This window comes from Atractosteus spatula, chromosome 14, assembly GCF_055471065.1.
Source record: "Atractosteus spatula isolate fAtrSpa1 chromosome 14, fAtrSpa1.hap1, whole genome shotgun sequence".
NCBI lineage: Eukaryota > Metazoa > Chordata > Actinopteri > Semionotiformes > Lepisosteidae > Atractosteus > Atractosteus spatula.
Window position 1 is genome coordinate 11,180,324 of NC_142719.1, and position 14,506 is coordinate 11,194,829.

Here is a 14,506-nt window from a genome sequence, read left to right on the forward strand (position 1 = left end):
GCTCTCTGGAGCATCAGCCGATCAGATATCTCCCGCCCTCTTCTCCTGCTGATCCACCAGGCAGTGATGGCCAACTGCAGATTCCTGGATTCTCGTGATCGACTGCCTGTTACCCTTCCCCAGGTCCTCTAACAACAGAACACAAAGGGCTTGACTAGATTCCACCTAGGGAAAGAGTTCAATGTGGCAGGACAGGGCTATTTTATTTTTATTTAACGTGTGAAGGTGAATCAAAATCACGCAGAACCATTAAAACACGAAAGCCTTTTTGATCAGCCCCTCACTCTCCTCCCCATGTTATGTGCTCCTCTGGGACTGGACAGCTCCCCCTTTGTCTTCTTTCCTTTTGTCTTTCAGAGTTTGTGGAGGAGCAGCACCTGAATGAGGCCGCTGAAGATCACCCAGGGCCCGGCTGTTCCTGAAAAAACACAGCCCCCTGGTAAGTAGCAGCTGAAGAGCACTTTATGCATGTTCTCAAGGCTCTTTTTAATTATACTGTACTTATATGATGAAAGGTTCATACACAAATGAACCTTTGAATTGTGCAGCACATGCTCATCAAGGAGTCTTTTTGCACATTTACACACTCCTGCCAATGTTTCACAAGGTTGGCTGCCCTACCCCTGTATTGATACCCCTGTAATCAATGGATACTGATTGGTCACATCCCTGAAACTTACAGTGCCTTGCGAAAGTATTCGGCCCCCTTGAACTTTTCAACCTTTTGCCACATTTCAGGCTTCAAACATAAAGATATAAATTTTTTATTTTATGTGAAGAATCACCAACAAGTGGGACACAATTGTGAAGTGGAACGAAATCTATTGGATTTTTGAAACTTTTTTAACTAATAAAAAAATGAAAAGTGGGGCGTGCAAAATTATTCGGCCCCCTTGCGTTAATACTTTGTAGAGCCACCTTTTGCTGCGATTACAGCTGCAAGTCGCTTGGGGTATGTCTCTATCAGTTTTGCACATCGAGAGACTGAAATTCTTGCCCATTCTTCCTTGCAAAACAGCTCGAGCTCAGTGAGGTTGGATGGAGAGCGTTTGTGAACAGCAGTTTTCAGCTCTTTCCACAGATTCTCGATTGGATTCAGGTCTGGACTTTGACTTGGCCATTCAAACACCTGGATACGTTTATTTGTGAACCATTCCTTTGTAGATTTTGCTGTATGTTTGGGATCATTGTCTTGTTGGAAGATAAATCTCCGTCCCAGTCTCAGGTCTTTTGCAGACTCCAACAGGTTTTCATCCAGAATGGTCCTGTATTTGGCTGCATCCATCTTCCCCTCAATTGTAACCATCTTCCCTGTCCCTGCTGAAGAAAAGCAGGCCCAAACCATGATGCTGCCACCACCATGTTTGACAGTGGGGATGGTGTGTTGAGGGTGATGAGCTGTGTTGCTTTTACGCCAAACATATCGTTTTGCATTGTGGCCAAAAAGTTCGATTTTGGTTTCATCTGACCAGAGCACCTTCTTCCACATGTTTGGGGTGTCTCCCAGGTGGCTTGTGGCAAACTTTAGACGAGACTTTTTATGGATATCTTTGAGAAATGGCTTTCTTCTTGCCACTCTTCCATAAAGGCCAGATTTGTGCAGTGTAAGACTGATTGTTGTCCTATGGACAGACTCTCCCACCTCAGCTTTAGTTCTCTGCTGTTCATCCAGAGTGATCATGGGCCTCTTGGCTGCATCTCTGATCAGTCTTCTCCTTGTCTGAGCTGAAAGTTTAGAGGGACGGCCAGGTCTTGGTAGATTTGCAGTGGTCTGATACTCCTTCCATTTCAAGATGATCGCTTGCACAGTGCTCCTTGGGATGTTTGAAGCTTGGGAAATCTTTTTGTATCCAAATCCGGCTTTAAACTTCTCCACAACAGTATTACGGACCTGCCTGTTGTGTTCCTTGGTCTTTATGATGCTCTCTGCGCTTTCAACAGAACCTTGAGACTATCACAGAGCAGGTGCATTTATACAGAGACTTGATTACACACAGGTGGATTCTATTTATCACCATCAGTCATTTAGGACAACATTGGATCATTCAGAGATCCTCGCTGAACTTCTTGAGTGAGTTTGCTGCACTGAAAGTAAAGGGGCCGAATAATTTTGCACGCCCCACTTTTCATTTTTTTATTAGTTAAAAAAGTTTCAAAAATCCAATAGATTTCGTTCCACTTCACAATTGTGTCCCACTTGTTGGTGATTCTTCACATAAAATAAAAAATTTATATCTTTATGTTTGAAGCCTGAAATGTGGCAAAAGGTTGAAAAGTTCAAGGGGGCCGAATACTTTCGCAAGGCACTGTATGTCCCTGCAGCTCAGACCTCAGTGTCTCCCTGCAGCTCAGGCCCCGGTGTCTTCCTGCAGCTCAGACCTCAGTGTCTCCCTGCAGCTCAGACCCCGGTGTCTCCCTGCAGCACAGACCTCAGTGTCTCCCTGCAGCTCAGACCTCAGTGTCTCCCTGCAGCTCAGACCCCGGTGTCTCCCTGCAGCTCAGACCTCAGTGTCTCCCTGCAGCTCAGACCTCAAAGTGGAGAATCCTGCAGGCATTCTGTTTTGCATTAAGTTAAAATCCAGTAAACTGGATCAGCTAAACTAGATTTTCCCATATTTAGCCATTCTCTACAGTCTTAAGCCTTAAGATCCTTTAAAATCAATTTACATTTTAAGGAGGTATAAAAATCTGTTGGACTCTGGATTACGAATTCTCCAGTTGGAAATCTGTTAAATCATTCTATTCCTGATGCTGCTCCTGGGGAATCTTTTTTTCAGTTTAAGGAAGACTGTCAGGATTAATACCAGGCTCTGAAGAAATGTCCTCTATAGGCAAGATTAAATAAACTAAATCGCATGAGATGAGGGGTATTCTACATCTTAAAAATCATCTCCTGATTGATTGATTGATTGGTTGATTGATTCTCTGTTTCTGTAAGGGGCTGTGGATTACCTGCTGATGCTGAGGACTGCTTCGGTGGCTCCTGAGACCCTGCAAGAGAGATGAACACCATGACGACATACTGAAAGTATCCCATTGACAAGACAGAGCATACTGTATCTCATTCACATTACAATCCAGACTTACGTTGTACAGGTCCAATTGTGAGGCGCTTAATGAAGGGAATTGATGCCGACCTCTTTGCTGGACATGACTTCAGGGGAAAGAAATGGAGAACACAGTCAGTATATTAAACTACTTTTAGTATAGTATACAAAGTGGCACTTTTATGTCCCATACCTACAAAATATTTTACAATTTGTAACCTCTGTATACTCATGAACAATCAGCGATCACAATATTAGGACCCCACTGCATACTGATTTGGGCTTGTTAAAGTAGAAGGAACAACTTGAACAGACATGATGTGTCGGCTCTTTGCACAAAAGACATTTAACATGATTTTCGTTTGAGGTTGTAATGAGAATAGCTGTTTGTGGGGTTGAAATGCACATTCCACTGAGATCCTGGGATTGTTCTGGCTAGATGAACATACAGTTTGTAAGGTGATGTAAGTTACCTTGGTTGCACAAGGTAAGCATGTCTTGCCTGACTCCTGTTACAGTGGAAGGAAAAGGGATAGCAGTTTGGGAAATATGATCCCTGCTGCATTCCTACACACACCATTTCCAGCACTGCCTGGTGCATCAAAAAGTGTTTCCTTTATATACAACTATGTTACTTGTAGGTGGATCACATTATCCCAATATTGTAGTAGTCTCAGGTTGCAGTTATGGACATCCTTCTGGGTTTTAAAGCTCTCTTCTTTCACAGACTAAAGACAATGTTTATGTTGACCAATTTAGGTATATAAGAACTGAAAAGACCAGAAGACACCTATTTTTTTTAAAATGGTTCACAATTGTACTCAGTTGCACATTCACTGCATTGTATTTTTATCATGGTGAGCCAAAGAATGTCTTTCTGAGAGTAAACCTGACAGTGAACTCAAGTATGGAGAGTGCTTTACATTTTGGATCACACAAAGTGACATTTCCACACCTGTATCTCAGAGTACAAACGAGTGCAGATGTTGAAGCTTGTGTAAAGTCCCTGGAGTTTGTGCACTGTGAAGGGAAACGCACACGAGCTGCCCATGACGAGATCATGTGTACTCACTGGCTTACAGGAGGCCATTGTGCTGTCACACACCGTGATTGCACAGTGCAGGAAGACGCTGTCGTAGTTTCCGATGAACCTGAACAGCTTGGCTGAGAAACGGGCTTGAAGGGAGACTCCGTTTTCAGGCACAGCCACAGAGGCGAGCTCAATGGGGCACCTGGGAAACCGTGGCATACATGCAATGAACGATACACAACTGAAAACTCCATAACAGCATTTCTCTGCTTTATATAACATCCTTCCATCCTCTTTCTAACTGCTTCTTCCTATTCAGGATCGCAGGGGAGCCTGTCCCAACATTCAACGAGCACAACACAGGATACACCCTGGAAAAGCACACACAGTGGAAAAACAAACACACACACTCACACTTGGGCCAGTTTTCCCAGATGACAGTTAAGGTACCAGTATGTTTTTGGACATAGAAAGAAAGCAGAGCACCTGGAGGAAACCCATACAAAGACAGGTAGAACATAAAATACACAGATAGCACACCAGAAATGGAAGCCAGGACCCCAGCACTACAAGGGAGCAGTGATAACCACTGTGCGACTGTCGCTCCTTTACATACTGATGGAAAAAAGAACCGCAACACCTCCTCCTCCACACTCTGGCCCTCCCGTCTGCGTGGAACAGGCTGAAGAGTGACTCTTACGTGAAGAGGACCTGATGCCACTGCTGACGAGTGTATCGCAGCCTCTGTCTGGCCCAGGCCAGTCGGGTGTGATGTCTAGGAGGTGTGAGGAGAGGGCCTCTGACAGGTCGCCTTGCTCTAAGGCCAATAGCATGGAGCCTTACTGCCCTGTCACTGTCTGCTGGCAGTTTCAGCAGCAGCAAGGGTGGCAGATCTTAAACGGATGGACCAGTCTGATGTGTCGGTCCTGCTCTGGCGTGGTCACTCAAGGGCGACCAGATCTTGGATGGTCATCTGTCCTGCCGGTCTGCTGAAACCTTCTCTGCAGTCCAGACACACTGGAGCTGCTTACTCCATAGTGTCTGGCAACGCTGGCACATGACATGCCTGCCTGCAGCATGCCAATGGCCCTCTCCCTTGCTTCTGGTGACATTCGAGGCATTATGGAATGCACAGCAAACTGACTAAGTGTGGCCTTTTTCTTGCAGTGAGCTAAGCTTTGAATTAAGGCCTTTTTAAAGGTGACCTGATCAGGCACTGTTCTACCTGGACCTTGTTGGGTAGAAGTGCACCTACAGTAACTAGCTTTCATGTGATTGGCAAGTTGCAATGCCTCACTGCACAAGCTGTATTGTTGGTCAGAGGGCTTAAAACAAATTGACAACTTTTTGTGAAAGTACATAAGCTATAACTATAGTATTCTCATTCCAGAAAATGCTGTGTTTTGTTTTTCCATCAGTATATAATGTATGTATTACAATAACAAAATCTCTCATTTAATAACACACTCCCACATGTATAATAACACAATCTCATATTTAACAGGATGCTCCCGTTTGTATAACATGCTCCGTTATTTATAACAACACTATCATTTGTATACGTCTCTCATATTTAAAAATATGCTCCCCTTTGTTAATAACATGATGTCACATTATGTCACAGAGTTATCTGCAATCTTGAGAATGTATAAACCTTGGTTTAGTGTGTAGACAAGAGGCTTTTTACACTATTGGTTTTACTCAGTGAAACATTAAGAAACATTAAGATCTCTGGTCTTTTAAAGCAGCAGAGATCAGAACAAATCTTCTAAGTAAATTAGACATGCAACCTAAAAAGTCTGATGTATATTTGCAAAAAACAGTGTTCTTGCTGTTTAAGATTGTGTTCTCAAGCACACACACCAGTATAAACCACATACTGTACATGTGCACAAGCATACATATATATGTACATGCACTCACAGACAGGCACATACAGTATGCCAAGTGCACGTCAAGGATTGGCCAGTCTGATCCACTAGTTCTCAGGGAGACGGCTGTTCTGCAGGGAGACAGGGAACTCTGGGAATGTGGAGGCCCAGCCTACAAACCTGTTCTGGATCAAGAAGAAGTGAACGGGGTCCAGAGCGTCTTCCGAGGGGGTGGCATAGCAGTTCTCCAAGACAACGGCAAATCTGTCCTCCTTGATGTCCTCCACGAAGACCCCCACAAACAGCGGGGCCATTAGGGGCAGGTTGACTTCCCCGGCGGGGTAGGGCTCAGTGTAGCTGGAGTTGCGGTACAATGACATGGTGGCTCTGGTCCAGCCCAACCCCGAGACACGCAGCTCCACCGTGCTGCGAGACACAGAGCCAGCCCAAGTTTTAGGTGTGCACGAGATACCACAAGGGCTTTACCAAAACTCTTCCAAATCTGTTTCAATCTGTTTTTCAGATCCTTAAAAAATTATTAGCACAAAGACGGTGCTTTAAAAGCCACATTCACAAATTGTGTTCAATTTTATATGCATTTTCCTTTTCACTAATATAATAGAACATTAAAAGACTACAATTAACCACTTGGCTCTCCCAGTCTGACTTAATTAAGTGTATCTACACAGTTATAGCTGTTTCCCTACTCCCCTCCCACACAAAGAAAGAATAATACAGGTCTCAAAGTTGCCTTAAAGATTAATTGGAGCTTTACAGTTACAGAAATTTTACTCCTTGCCAAACAGATGCTCAGGCCCTAAACTTCTAACTGGAATTGACTGAGCCCAATCTGTATTCGATTTGGCTCCCGTGTTGTTAACCTCTTTATTAGAAACCACCAATCTCAGAGTTATAGATTAAGACATAGCTACCGAGCACAAACTCAGATGACCACCCAGATCTTCCTAGCAGATTAGGGACAACATACTCTTGCTAATAACCCTAAAATATCTGACCATCTCCTGTCTCCGGATCCATTCAGCGAACTGTACAGGGACTGCACCGAATGTACTGTTCTGAAAACACATTATCACTACCCAAATAACTGTCTTTCCAGTTTCCACCTGCCAGCAAACTTCTGACACTGTCGAACAGAATCTAGACAAACCAGCGGCGATGTGGTTATTTAACGTGTGAAATCAAACAGTGCCTTTCACGCAGTTGTCCTGGCAAGGTTAAAACCATTGAACCCATAGCACAATATTCAAAACCCAGCATGAAGGGCAACATTCATCCACATCACTTTAGCATACTCTGGATGCCTTGTGAGAAGAAAAAGTACAAAACAAGATCATTTTAAGCATGATTTGCCAAAGCCCATCAATGAGACGCCTGCATGTCCTGAAAAGGACAAAGTGGGACTGGGAGCACACAGTGACTCTTTCCCTGGACGGGACATAATTTCACCACAGTGATATTAGAAAAGGGACAGTTTAGATGTTGAATTACATTTTGGCAGGATGTGTTTCAGAGGAGGAAACTGGACTGCTTGGAGAAAACCCACTCACGTGTGAAGAAAAAGTGCAAGCTCCACACAGACAGGCTGGCAAGGCTGGACTCAGGAACCCAGGAATGCAGAGCTGTAAGGGAGTCAAACCCAGCACCAAGGCCCGTTGTACTGCCTTGCTTACATTCAACTCTTTAAAAACTTACGTTTTAATGGGCTTGACAGCAACCTCGAGGCTCGTCTTCAGGTCCAAAGGATACGCGCAGGAAAATGGGATGCTGACTCTTGGAACCAAGAAGACATTGCCCACCATCTTCCCTTGGATGCTTAAGGCGTTTGAGTAGATGGCATGAGTGCCGTTTGTCTGAAATGAGAGGGGGAACAAAACAATTCACCGAAGATCACAGAGGCGCTTCAGGCTTGCCCTTAACCGAGATCTGAGACTCTCCTCCGTCTGCGCCTGCACAAGAGTTCAGAATGGACTGGGAGGAGTGCTCAGGGTCCTCACCGTCAGGTTGGTCCCACACTCGCCCTCCCTGCGGCCCATCGTCAGCCATGCCATCCCACTCTGCTCCTCGTGGCCCCGACAGCTGCTGTTCGCCAGGTGTGCAGAAGAGGTGTTCAGGCCCCTGGCCTCTAACTGGCATTTCATGAGGCCGATCTGTATGAGATTTGGCTCACACTGAAGCTCCGGGGTGAGGTCTGACATTTCTGGAAACGCACAAGCATAAAAAAAACAATATGCTGTGATCCACATCTGGGAATGGTAGGAGCTGTGATTCTGGTCTGGCTTTATGGATAACCCGGATGATCTCTAGTCTGAATGTATGGATAACCTATGGGATCCCTGGTCTGATTGTTTGGATAACTCAAAGAATCTCTGGTCTAATTGTATGGATAACCCACAGGATCTCTGCTCTGATTGTATGGATAAACCACGAGATCTCTTGTTTCTGATCTGGCAGAATTCCTCTACATAGACATTGCACACACTTACCATCACTGGCTTCTGAATCTTTGCATTCGCAGCTCCACTTGACTTTGTCATCAGATCTACAGGTTTCGTATTCTCTACAGCTTGCACACACAGCTGTATTCACATCTGAAAGAAGAGCATACCTCAGGAGTCTGAAATCACATTTCCAAGAACAGACCACCATATTCTCAGGAAAATGTTACAGTAGATCACACTTTTGATTAAAACTAATACCATTTTTCAGTTGTCTTACATTTATTATTAAATTCAGGTTTTAGATATTCTCTAAACTTCATGGTAGAAGACAGAAATAATAATAATAATAAACTTTATTTTATATGGCACCTTTAAAGGCGGCTTCTCAAAGCGCTTTACAGAATGACAACAACGATAAATAAAAAGAATACACAAGATAAAACACAATTACAATACACAGAGGAGACTGTGGATGGTGGTACTAAGTATAGTGGGAGCAGAGGGGTAAAGAATGGAACCAGTTAAGTAAAGGCTCTTCTAAAGAAGAAGGTTTTGAGTCTGGATTTGAAGGAGTTTAGAGAAGGTGACTCTCTGATATCCTTGGGGAGAGAGTTCCAGAGCTTAGGAGCATAACAGGAGAAGGCCCTGTCCCCCATAAAATGTAGATGGGCTTGGGGGACAGTTAAGAGACCAGAATTAGAAGAGCGAAGGTTGTGAGGTGGGGAGTAGGGTGATAATAGTTCAGACAGGTACTGAGGTGCCAAGCCATGCAGAGCCTTATAGGTGAGCATGAGGATTTTAAAGTCCACGCGGAATTTGACAGGAAGCCAGTGCAAGAACTCCAGGATAGGAGTAATGTGATCACTTTCACTAGACCTGGTCAGGATTCTGGATGCCGAATTTTGCACATACTGCAGTTTGTTCAGTGGATTTAAATACCCCAATGAGTAGAGCATTACGGAAGTAAATTCGGGAGAACACAAATGTGTTGATCAGCTTTTCAGCCACAGTTAGTGATAACATAGGGCGTAGTCAGAAATGAGTGTCAGACAGTACCTGCACAGTAGACTAAGCTGCAGCTTCTTGTACTTTGAATCTTGTAGACAAAATACCCTCCTGGACAGGCTTTAACATGAACTGGATGTCGAAAATTGCAGCAGTCACCATTCCAGTGGCCACAGGTCTGCCGGCTCACCACTCCGTCTTCTGGCTGTGGATGAGCGCCATTGAGCCACACGGGGGCGTGTGTTCCACATTTGTGAGTGGGAACACAGGATTCGGGCATCTGCACGCCGGCTGACCCTAAAAACCGAAACCAGCCATTCAGATTATTGTCACACCTGATGGTGCCGTCTGTGTAGTTGGTGGCGCGCCAGGGGTCGTTCAGCACGGCGTAGTGCCGGCAAGGGTCAGCGCAGAGGGAAGTGCCGTTAATCAGCAAGCAGTCTTGCCCCGCTGGGCACATCTGGCTGGAGCACATGAACGTCACGGAGCGGGCGCTGCGCTGCCGGTCGCCGTGCGCCAGGCAATGGAACGAGCCGGCTGCGTTTTCGCAAACGTAAGGGGAGGGGCAGGTCTCCTCGCGGCCGGCGCACTGGTCCACGTCGGCACACCCATCCTGGCTGGACCACTGGAGGCCCGGGGCACAGCACCGCAGGCTGCTGCTGCACTCCGTGATGTTGTAGCAGGTGGCACCACTGCCCACGAAGCCTTCCCTGCAGCTGCATGTGACAGCCTGGGAGGAGGGCTCAGGGTCCGAGGGAGGCAGGCAGATGGCGTTGTCCGGGCAGTCTGAGCAAGTGCTGAACGTCCCTGCCAAAGCAAAAACAGGGAATACCTGAGCACTCCTGAAGTAATTATGGACAGGACATCAGGAGCCTTCCTGTGTTGGTTGCAACTTGAAATAAACAAACAATTCATGCAGTGGCACCTTCTGAAAGTACCAAAAAGTCAATCATGGAGAGACTCGGGTTGATCACAGGCACTGAAATGAATTATGAGGCAGAAGACTGCACCGCCAGCTGTGCAGTTTGTCTGAAAATTGAGACAGTGGGCTGCCAACAGACGTGTTTAACAAGATCCACATCAACACCTGTTCATATTGTTTCAGAAAGGAGATAGCCCATCACGAGCCACTCATGAGCCCACCAAGATGCACGTTTTAACCTCTAAGATCTTTTTCTTTTCTCGTGTGCATATTTATGCAAGAAGGCGAATTGCTTTAAGCAAAGCCTGATTCTGACAATCTGCACCATACCTGTAAGGTCACCACAGAAGGCACCAGTAGACAAAAAAAGGAGTAAAACCAAACGCCTTATCACCAGCATTCTTGATTCTTTTCTTAAGACCAGCCTTAAATTCTGCTGTTGTCCAAACCTGAGATGAAAAAGAAGCAAGACTCAGAGGAGCAGTTACTGGAAGAGATGTTTGTTTCGTCCATTGCAATTCTCATGGCATTTAACGTGAGGAACATCTGAGCTGTTAGCACTGAATTTTTTTTTCTTTTATAGGTTTTACTGAACACATACTTGTTTTTTTCAGTGTTAGCAACTAGATTTACACATACTAAAGGACATTAAATTCACCTGTAACCTGATTTACATACAGTAGGTACACTAGCGACTGTGGTTGCCTTCCATTCTACAGTGAAATCACTTCCATCACTTACAAAGAACTATGCTATTGACAATTTTAAAAATCTATCACTCTAGTTGACACAGAAGCCTGACACTTTGTAATTATTACTGAGGGTTCCCTAAACATTGTTTCACAAAACTGTTTAATAGGCTTAAGATAAATATAATTAGTAGAAACGGTTCAAGGTTACAGTTGTTTAATTTAAAACAAATACACTCAGTTTTCAAACATCTGCTCCATCTGCTTCTTGCGATTCTGTTTCTGTCAGCTGTGGTTTACCTGGAAAATACACAATTTATGGACTGTAGCATGCCAGATACAATTATTTTAAAATTATAATTTAATATGCCTCCCTGGGTAAATCTGATCGAAATCCAGGTAACGGTAATTTGAACACCACAAAATGATACTGACATCTAGAATCTGACCACAGTGCAATGAAAATTATTGTTAGTAGACGCTTTCTGTATTAAATACAAGTATTCGTATGACATGTACCTCATGTCTTGCTTTCTACATGACTGACAATCACATTTTGAACATGTAATAAATACTTCTTTTAAGATCTTAATTTTCTTAAATTGGTCTCCTGGAGTTAGGAACTTACCTGTAAGCAGTTGTGCTTCGTCTTTCTTCTCTCCACAGGGTTAAATACCAGCTCTCTGAAGTCAACAGGTGGTGTTTTACCCCTGGTCACAACACTTATCTTTCTGTGATAACGTTCTTGGCGAATGGTCTGCACTGTAGAGAAATAAAAAGCCAAAGAATTTAATTTGACTAGGTCACTAGCTCTTACTACCCCTGGACTCATCCCACTGTCACTGTGGTACAGTGGTACCATCCCACTGGACCACTTTACTCTGTAAAATAAACTGAATGAAATAGATACATTATGTTAGGGACCACATTAATTTCCCATGTGTTCTTAGTATATTGAATTCTCTATACTAGAAATCGGTGCTATGGTATTGTAAATTCTGTTCATATTTCAGACTTTTGTTTATGCAAAAGTTAGAGGGTCTCCAGATCATCAGTATTAAAAACAATTTGTTCTCAATTGGCTTACCTGCTAAATAAAGGGTATTATTATTGGAGGTGGTGTGGCTGCATTTCACAAGCAAACCTTTAAACCTATAGGTACAATGAGGGGTACAATCTTCTGCCTTCCAAAAGGCTAAAATATTCCCATAAGTATAACGCTCACCTTCATTTGCTTTCCTAATTCCTAATTTTACCAGGTTGTGAAAACTCTTGTACGTAACCTGTAACTTAAGCTTAAATGAAGTGAAATATCATGATATCTTTAATATGGAAAGAAATATTGCTTTTGGCATGGAATATGACATTTTGAAAAGATGTTTACTAGGGTTTTTTTTATGAAGATTGGCATATTGTAGTTCATATATGGTATTTTAGGTTTTGAGAAAAGAAACAATGTCTATCCTTCCAAATTACTTACATTTTCAAGGCACTTTTTACAGACGTTTATGTTAACTCCATCAGGGAAGAAGGTGGCTCTGCTTTTCTGATGTCCACACAAGTGGATTTTGAAGTGGAAAAATTATACGTTTGTTTCACCCACTCTGGATGTGCCCTGATAAAGGTTGCAGCAGAAAATCATGCCCATTTATTAGGACATACCGTAACTAGTTGTTGTTCATTGGTGTCATGTGCTGTTATCCCACGGTTCTGGCACAAAATAAAATCTCGTCAAACAAGGTCTCGTTAATGTTACACCACGGACGTACAAGCTGTAGGCTTGCTGACAAACAACTTGTATGAAAACAAGGCGAGGTGGAGACAGAGCGGAGGCAGGTGGAAGTTGTCTCAGCTTCGACCCTGACCTTGTGCTGAAAACAACAGCACCTTCCTGTGTCCCGGAACACAGGAGGAAACAGTGATTGAGAACACCACACAATCTAGTCAGGGCATGCTCTTAAACAAACATTTTAAACACTCAAAATCAAAAATGAACACAAGAATACACAATCCTGGCCTTGCAGTACTGGGGTCCCGGGTTCAATTCTGGACCTGTAGTGTTTCCTCCCACAGTCCAAAGACATACTGGTTGGTTAATTGACCTTTGGAAAAATTGGTGTTTGTGTCTCTGTGGGCCCTGTGATGGGCTGGCATCCCGTCTAGGGTGTATCCTGCCTTGTCCCTTGTCCTTGCCCAGGGATAGGCTCTGACACCTCTGAGGTAAGAAAATGGAAGGAATACATATTTTCAGTCATTTTTTACTACATGGTAACAGAAAACCAAGTTTTGGTCCTGGTACATGTAAATAAATAAAGGAAAGGCTAGAAATAAGAGATCAGTAGGCTCATAATGCTTTTATGGTTGGTAATTGATCCCAGACATTCATAAAGCTGTTGCCTGAAGAATTTCTGAGAGCCATACTCCAAACTCATGTGTGTCTGAGCAGGACACTGTGTTGTAGGTGCTGTCTTTTGGATGAGACATTAACCAGAGATCATGACTACTGGGACAATGAAGATCCCTTGGTGCTGTTAGGAGCAGGGTGAGAGCACTATCGTTAAAGCTCTTAATAAGAATTCTTAACACTTCTTTGTGATCCTTAAAGATGAGTAGCTTTATATAAATGCAAGCAAATAATTATAATTTGATTTTTTGCAAACAATGTCTACTCTTTGTTGTCAGTTTCAGTTTCGATTCAGTTTCTTGTGTTCTTGTTTTATCGTATCGTTAATCCTGATGAAGTTGTAGGGGCTAATGTCATCAGTGATCCACACAAGATGATTTTTTGATCCCTTTGTATACCAAATTTCAAAGACATCATACCTTGAGAAATGTATAATTATGTTGTGTCATACAAATGACAAAGTCCAGCTGTCTGTGAAGTAGAAGTCTCTTTATTTCATATGCATATGGCTTTCAACCACCGAACTTGAAAATAAGTAACTAAAGATGGTCTTTTATACCGCGAAACAAACTAATTACTACGACATATTCTGAATGAGTGATAAGACAACAACACATCCCTATATGGTTATTAATCATATGTAAGTTGCAGACGTTAGTTCCTTAACTAAAGTTAGTTCTAACTAAAGTTAAAGTTTAATTAAAGTTAAAGTTAGTTCCTTTCATATGTTCTGGGCACACAGCCATCTTAGACTCATACATGCCCTTTTATCCTATTGACCAAAGACAGGCAGCACATTTATATATTTGGGTGCAAAGCTGACTTCAAGCCACTAGACTGCATATGATATTATTATCTCACTTCCCAGGTGTCTCCCTTGTCTCTTAAATTATAAACTACAGGGTTCAGAGCTAACCTTTGGAGCTCTGACTTGTGTTCAAGCATTCAGATTGTTTTTATGCATTGTTCAAAACAGAGCTTTGGCTGTTGTTATCATTAAATATTTAGTTGACTGAGGCTTTTATCTGGAGTGACGTAAATTTACAAGCAGATTTTACTAAATCGACACAGAGCAGGTG

At 43.3% G+C, this 14,506-nt stretch overlaps 1 protein-coding gene across 1 annotated transcript; it reads right to left on the reverse strand.

Moving 5' to 3' along the window:
- Positions 1-211: 211 nt before the first annotated feature.
- On the reverse strand, positions 212-11,660 carry LOC148820621 (pancreatic secretory granule membrane major glycoprotein GP2-like). Its single transcript, XM_088933238.1, has 11 exons — positions 11,652-11,660; positions 10,665-10,783; positions 9,464-10,219; positions 8,453-8,557; positions 7,964-8,166; positions 7,662-7,819; positions 6,129-6,374; positions 4,120-4,279; positions 3,088-3,154; positions 2,953-2,991; positions 212-418 (listed from the first exon to the last, which is right to left on the reverse strand). The coding sequence occupies exons 2-11, from the start codon at positions 10,732-10,734 to the stop codon at positions 354-356; spliced, it is 1,869 nt and encodes a 622-aa protein (XP_088789364.1). The 5' UTR covers positions 10,735-10,783; positions 11,652-11,660; the 3' UTR covers positions 212-353.
- Between the last annotated feature and the right edge of the window lie 2,846 nt (positions 11,661-14,506).